At 44.2% G+C, this 7,565-nt stretch overlaps 1 protein-coding gene across 2 annotated transcripts in view; it reads left to right on the top strand.

The window, feature by feature from the left end:
* The first annotated feature begins 2,178 nt into the window (after window positions 1-2,178).
* The window catches only part of LOC127188007 (neuroendocrine protein 7B2), a 66,751-nt gene continuing 61,364 nt past the window's right edge, over window positions 2,179-7,565 (top strand). For both annotated transcript variants that reach the window (XM_051144342.1, XM_051144341.1), the window contains exons 1-3: window positions 2,179-2,548; window positions 5,298-5,368; window positions 7,261-7,357. In XM_051144342.1, coding sequence (XP_051000299.1) covers window positions 2,420-2,548; window positions 5,298-5,368; window positions 7,261-7,357 — 297 coding nt within the window. In that variant the 5' untranslated portion in view covers window positions 2,179-2,419. The remainder of the gene's footprint in view (window positions 2,549-5,297; window positions 5,369-7,260; window positions 7,358-7,565) is intronic.

The raw sequence follows: 7,565 nt of genomic DNA, 5'->3' as shown, positions 1-7,565 counted from the left end.
TAGTAAATAGAAAACATGACTTACTATTCAAGAGCTGATCTAAGCACCTTAAAAGGAATTCTCAGCCATCTGAGAATCAGAACAACATGGTCTAAAGAAGGATACACACGACGTAAGTTATTTTTAAAGTTAGGATGGAACACGAGCACACGTATATACGACATCTTGTTTGAATGCGATGTCTCCCGTAAATCTTGGACATTTACGGACTCCCCCAGTTTGTGGCTGTTTGGTGAGGATTAGGCGGTTTAGACTTGCAGGAGGAAGTATGTCATTGGGGCAGGCTGTGAGGTTCCTAAAGCTTTGTGTCAGTTTGAGTTAGCTCCCTCTGCTTCCTATTGGCGGAGCTGCTACAGAAGCAAGCCTACATGTCTGCTATGATGCTCGATGTCATGCTGATGTACTCCTAGTCTCTGCGACAAACCTACTCCTCTCCTTTGTTGCTCTTATGTTCCTGTGTTACCGGCTGACCTCTGGGACTGGATAACCTATCAGAGAGCTCATCTCTGGAGAAAACAGATCCTCCTCTCTCAGTAGCCATTGATTGCCCGTAGCTCTTAGTCTAAGCATTCACTGCTTTTTTATCCTCCTACTCCCAACAATCTCCCAGGATTGCTTATACCAAGTCCTCATCTTATTTTTGTGTCTTCTTGCTTTGCTAACTCACTGGAGAAACAAAAAGACTGCATGAAAATATTCCCCTACTTAAATTCCTCAATTAATGAACAACTAGTTAGCCCAAGCCACTATCAGATAACAAAGAACCAATAGCAATTGGGGCGGGAGAGGGGGGGTGGGAGAATCTCCCTGGGCGTCGTGGTGCACGCCTTTAATCCTTGGGAGGTGGAGGCAGGCAGATGTCTGAGTTCAAGGCCAGAGAGGTCTACAAAGTGAATTCCAGGACAGCCAAGTCTACACAGAGAAACCCTGTCTCTAAGACAAAACAAGACACCCCCCCCCAAAAAAAAACAAAAACAAAAAAACTAACGCTGCTCTGACTTTGCATGCGGCGTAAGCAAATATGTATGTTATATTGTGTATTTGAACACGTTTCTAGCCTGAGCAACAGAACCCGGTGGTGGGATTGCCGGCGTTTGCAAATGCAAAGGCAGCTCAGGAGACTGACTGAGTCAGAGGGTGACAACCTGCATGTAAATCAGACAGCGGAAGTTTCACGAATGGCCATGGCAATGAGTAACCAGACTCTGGTCCTTTAGCCAAATCTCATAGAAGGAAACTGTAGCTGCAGACGTGCCCCGTAGATTCCGTATTCCTCCACTACTCTCTCGCGACAAGTAATCTTTGTCATACTTAACTACCTATACAAGAAAATGTAGTACTCAAATAAGAACCAATTTCTCATGTTCCGATTCCCAGCCAGGACCTTGAGGCTGGGTTTCAAAAATATTGGCGCTTGCGCTTCATAACTAGGATTGATTCACCCGGGCTTCCGTAGAATCGGTTTTCTCCGTAATGGGTCCTTTAGTTGCATCCAAGAAAGGGAAAGGGGGAGGGGGCGTAGGTGTCTATTCGGATCCCCGAAGTATATTATCTGAAAAAAAAAGCAAGTCTATTCGGACACTCTTTAGACATTTTTTCTTCCAAACAAATCGTCAAATAGAAAGTGTTACTCACTCTCTTTTCACACTCCATGCACCACTTGGCCGGAACCTTCCAGTCAGGCACCTCCTGGCCACCCATAAGGGGCCTCATTTTGAAAACAGGAGCTGGCCAATCAGGTGAGGGTCGCTGTTTGGCGCTGGCGTTTGAGCCTGGCTGCGACTGCCTAGGTGCGGTCCGGACGGCTGCTATGCGTGCCGAGAAGGTGGGGCGGAGGCATGAACCGAGCCACTAAACGTTAGCAGGCCGGGGCCATAGGCAGGCTGATGGGCTAGGGGAAAGGCGGCGTGTGAGACGGGGTGACGGCGGGGACCAGCCCGGGCTGGGACCGGGACTGGGAGATCCCTGAGCAGCCGGCTGGCCCGGCTGGAGGGACGAGGCTAAGGTGACGGTTCCATCTCACAGATCTGAGCGGGGAAAGCCACCCTGCGTGGGAGCGGATAGGCGGAAGTGTCCGGAAGCGAGCAACTAGCAGCAGGCGTTAGTCTCGGAAAACGGAAGATTCAGAGGGGGGAAAAAGGTTTGTGTAAGTGGTTGACAGGGCCGAGTGACCCGAGAAAGAAGGTCGGTGGAAGTGAAACAAGAGTGAAGTGTGGCGGGAGAAAAGAAGGTCGGTGGAAGTGGATAAAGGATCGAAGGAAAGCAGTGCAAGTGGCCCTGGGCCAGAAGAGTGCCAGAGGTGGCCGGAAGGCAGCGGGAGCGGAGCTCAAGCCTGAGGGTGTTTGGAAATTGGAAGAATTGGTGGCAGACGAAAGTGAGGACTCGGAGTCGGCCTCGGAGAGTGGGCGACGTGTTCGGGATGTGGGATCAGAGGCTGGTTAGACTGGCCCTGCTGCAGCAGCTTCGGGCTGTCTATGGCATTAAGGTCAAGGGTGGCCGTGGGCAGTGTGATCGCAGGAGAAATGAAACTGCCGCTACGGAAATAAGGGTAAGTTAAAACGTTTAGGGACAGGAGCACACCTGGTTTATTCTGAATATGAAAGACACGTGGTTAGAATAAAAATCTGTGTGGTCGTTTGTCGATGGTTAAGGGTTCCCCCCGCCCCAGAAACGTTTCAGCATTGAAAATTGCATGATTTTTCCCACTGTAGCAACATCTTTGAGGTTTTGGATGAGAGCACTGCTAGATGTCCGTAACATCTCTCGGTTGTGACACTCAAACGTGGCTCCTTCTATTTCCCACTTTGTGTGTGTGTGTGTGGCGCTAGGAATAGGATCCTGGGCCTTCTGCTTAAATACTGTGTTACTGACCTTATAATATATTGTGGGTTTTTTGTTTGTTTGCTTTTTGGTTTTTCGAGACAGGGTCTCTCAGTGTAGCCTTGCCAGTCCTGGACTCGCCTTGTAGACCAGGCTGGCCTCGAACTCAAAGCGCTCCACCTGCCTCTGTCTCCTGAGTGCTGGGATTAAAGGCATGCGCCACCACCACCCGGCTGATACATTGTGTCTTGAGCAAGCAGAGTGCAGGCTGTGAAACAAACTACCTTCTGTCAGGCTTGGGTGAGTAGTCAGTGCATTTCAAACGAGTCAGTATATGAGAAAGTTGGCCTAAGCGGTAGAAATAGGCGTCATGTTATCTTTCAGTATTCAGCATGCTTCTTGGGTCAGAGGGCACGTTGCATGAGTTAGTTCTCTCCTGTTGTGTTATGTGGGCCTCGGGGATAAAATTCAGGTTGTCAGGTTTAGCAACAAATGCTCTACTCATTGAACCATCAGTGGCCCAAAACACTATGTTTTGGTTTTAGTGGTAGAGGAAAAGGGATTTGGGGTGAAATTTTATTCTCTATTGAGTGAGTAATCAAGACTTTCATTGTGAAAAATTGAATATAAGCCATTTTAAAAGTATGTGGAAGCCGGATGGTGGTGGTCCACGCCTTTAATCCCATTACTTGGGAGGGCTGGAGGCAGATGGATCTCTTAGTTCTAGGTCAGCTTGGTCTACAGAGTGAGTTCCAGGCTAGGGCTACACAGAGAAACCCTGTCTCAAATGACAAAACAAAATAATAACAGAAAAAGTATGTGAGTAATTAGCACTTTGTACTTGAAGACGAAAACTAATACAATTAATTTGCCTAGAAATTTTGTTGTTTAAGATGGAGTATTATGTAGCACAGGCTGACCTTGAACTCACTAGCTAAGGCTGTCTTGAGCTGATCCTCTTACTCCACCTCCCTAGTGTTGGGATTAGAAAGGTGTGTCACCACACCTACTTAATGTGTTTGTTTATGGTTAAAAATTAAAGTGGTTACTTCTGTTGGTAAAACTTTCCACAACCTTAAATATGGGTATTTGTTTTTTCTTTTATTCCTTAAACAAATCCTGACACTTGCCTTTAGAGACAGGCCTGAGTTTGACTCGTGCTTTATAGTTAACTATGAATGTGGGCTGCTTACTTTTTCTCACTAAGCTTCAGTTTCTTATTTTATAAAGTGGTAATTCCTGGTAAGTGCTGTAGGTAGGCCTGGCACAACACCTTTCGCTTGCCTCCTATTCAACTATGACAGTCACCCATATCCTAAGGGATGTGTGGTATAAATTCAGCTATGAAAGCTAGTAACAGTCTAATGAGATACAAACCTTTCTATAACATGATGACATAAGAGGCGGAGAATGTTATAATGACTCGATTAAGGTTGTACAGCTAAAAATTAGAAAAGCCAGTGTTTGAAAACTGGTAGCCTTCCCAATTTGGAACCTAATTTCTAACTGTTCTTGACTGGGTGGTCTTTTGCTTGGAATATTTGTCAAAACAAGCCAAGTGCTAGAAATAAGACTAGTAAAGTTTCATTGCTGGGTTGAGTCATTAAGTGTGCCTAACGGTGCTGTCAGTCAGAAGTGCTGCAGTAGCAGTTTGGAGAGCGGGTGCATCTGAACTAAATCAGATTAAGTGAACCAATTTAATTTTGAATCTGTAGACATAAACAGGCTTGACTTTTTCAATCCAGCCTTCGTAGTCTGTGACATATTTTTAAGAAGTTCATAGTCAGAAAGTAGAAAGATAGTCGCAAAAACCGCAAGTGTACTTTTGGGATCCCTGGTGTTTTAAACTGTGAACATGTATTATCAAAAATTCAGTCTAAAGGTAGCTAAATGAAAATCATCTTAAATGTTTGCAACCTTGGCTTTGTCTACCTCAGGACATAGTTGAAAAGCACTTGTGCTGTACAGCGTGGAAAGGTTATAAAGTGCAAAAATACCCACACCTGATGTATTTTAGCAACTACTCAGATGTTATGGGAATTCAGGAGCTACTGTTTCTTTTACCAACTGATTTAGTCTTTTGTGTGAATTAGTATTTGTAGGATGACTAGAGGAAAGTATAAATAAGGTCACTGAAGCAATGTATAGCATTGAGAGGGGTTAATATTTGCAATAAATTTGGTCTAGGAATTAAGCACTAATTGTATTAGTTTCCCATAATGAGGTCAAAGATTGACTGACGCACTAGATTATATGAAGACAGGGGCTTTATCTTGGTGTCTTTATGTTCAAAACATCTAGCTTAATGTCTTAGAAGAGTTACTTTCTAATACATAAACTTCAGATAATTGTTTTGTATTTATAGCTTGGAGTTTATTTCTGATAATGTTTTCATTCCTAAGATCTTTATTTGCCTAATGTTGAAGATTTTATTTTATGCCTAATACTGTGTAGACTAACCAAGTTTGTCGTTTTAGGGTAAGATATTTGGAGTTCCTTTTAATTCATTGCCTCATTCAGTTGTTCCAGAGTATGGAGACATTCCAAGGTAAGCAGACTTCAAGATGAGAGAATATTTCAAACTGCTTTGAAAAATAGTTTCGAAAAATAGTTGATTGCTTAAGACCACGTTATTTTATCTCTGAACATTACCATTATAAAAAAATCAAAACATAAGACTAATAAGATAACTTAGTGGGTAAAGGTGCTTGCAGCATAAGCCTGGTGCCAAATTCATGTATGAAGGTGGAAAGAGAGAGCCGGCTTTACAGAACTGTTCTCTGCTCTGGCATGAGTGCCGTGGCACAAGCACACACACACAGCATGCTCTTGCTAGTATCTTATAACCGGAGTAATGGCTGAAGCTGATGTCATCTCTAGGCTACCTGTAAGTAAACAGACAGAACCAGCTGTCAGTCATCTCGCTCCCAGGCCTGACATTTAGGCACTAAGTGAAAATACAGCTCTGTCGTTGCTTGTAGTTGGTTTACTTTCTAAATTTTTGGTGCCAGCCATTGAATCTAAAGTTAATATTGGTTGAGACTAGTTCGTATGTAAAACTGAACCTTCACCCCCTTACCATGAGAATGATTATAAGGACAGGAAGGATTCTGTTTTTCCAAGGGGAAAAAAAAAACCTTGATGTTGTTTTGGGGGGAATGTAGCATGATGGTTATTTAAAGCTATGCATGCTATATACTAGGTTATCACCAATTGAGAGATAGTGGATAGAGAAAGCCTTGGGCTAGGTAGGCATGGTGCTGAATACTGTAATCTCAATACTTGGCAAATGGAGACTGGAAGAATCCAGGTCACCCTGGATACACAGCAAATGTGAGACCAGTCTGGGCTACTGTCTTCAAAAAGGCTTTGAACAAAGCCCAAGTCACGAGCAGGAAAGGAGGGACATAGGGAGCTTGAGAAAGCAGTTTAGGGAAATAGCAAGAAAATCAAGAATGGTGAAAAGGACATTTCAGAGCAGAAGAGTGGTCAGATGTATCATGTGTCCATGAGTCAATCAATATGAGACAATGAGTTTATGGGTGATTTGGTAAGAAAAAGTCATTGGTATCCATGGTGAAGGCTGTTTGGAGTACTGAGGGTGACTGTTCCTGATCAGGAGTTAGGTTAGAGATGTGGCAAGTCAGAAGAGCCAGAAAACAAGTAGACTTGATAGGGCACATTTGTGTCAAATAGAGAAAGCCCTAAGTGTGTGAAGCCTAGTAAATCTGTGTTGTTTACATGGGCACAGTCATGTCAGGGACCCCAGTGATTCATACCCATGGAAGAATGAAGAAGCCTTCCCCACAAGGTGAGGCACAGAGGGAAATAGCAAAGGTTCCTTTGGGGAGACTGAGGGCAGGTGTTGTCAGTGTGTTCAAAAAAATGTCCGCCATAGCCTTCCACCCCACCCAGAATGAAGACTGATGTTCTTCAAAGACTCTCCTACAGGGATTAGCTGAACTTGCCTCCTTGATCTAGCTATATTCTGTAAGCCCTGCCCTCTGCTTTCCTGTGTGCAGTAATCACGCCTACTTATTCAGCAGTATGCAAGAACCCCACCTCCTTGTTCAAGTCTATACAATAAACAGCTGAGCTTGAGGAGGGGGCTGGTTTCTCTCTCAAAGAGCCCAGTCTACCTGACCTCAGCTATTTCTTTGTGTTTGTCCTTTTGTCATTCCCTTGCCACCCTTAGTCAGCTCTGTTCCTGGAGCCTTGCTGGATGTGGCACACATTGACGTTGCCATAAGTAAAGCTGTAGACCTTAGAGAAAAAGTTAGGAAGCAAAAATCAACCAGATGCTGTTTTGCTACAAGGATCAAAAGGACTTTTGGCGCTAGAGCTAAGAAGGCACATGCCTGACCTCCTGTGTGTTGGCAGTGGGATGGGGCTACTGAGGTGTGTATCTGCACCCTTGACAGCGCCTGGCTTCTCTTTCAGCTTTCTCGTTGATGCATGCACAGCGTTAGAAGAGCATATTCACACAGAAGGGCTTTTTAGGAAGTCGGGGTCTGTTATTCGTCTAAAGGCGCTAAAGGTAAGCACAGTCTTGAACTATACTTTTCTTTTTGGTTTTTCTTTTTAATTTTATTTATTTTTATTTTATGTACTTGGTATTTTGACTATATGTATGTCTGTGTAAGGGTGTCAGATCCCTTGGAACAGCAGTTACAGGCAGGTATTAAGCTGCCATGTGGTTGTTGGGAATTGAACCCGGGACCTCTGGAAGAGCAGTCAATGCTCTT

The sequence above is a fragment of the Acomys russatus genome, chromosome 4 (assembly GCF_903995435.1).
Source record: "Acomys russatus chromosome 4, mAcoRus1.1, whole genome shotgun sequence".
Lineage (NCBI taxonomy): Eukaryota > Metazoa > Chordata > Mammalia > Rodentia > Muridae > Acomys > Acomys russatus.
Note: the sequence above shows the minus strand (reverse complement) of the source record. Positions and strands in the feature narration are given on the sequence as shown.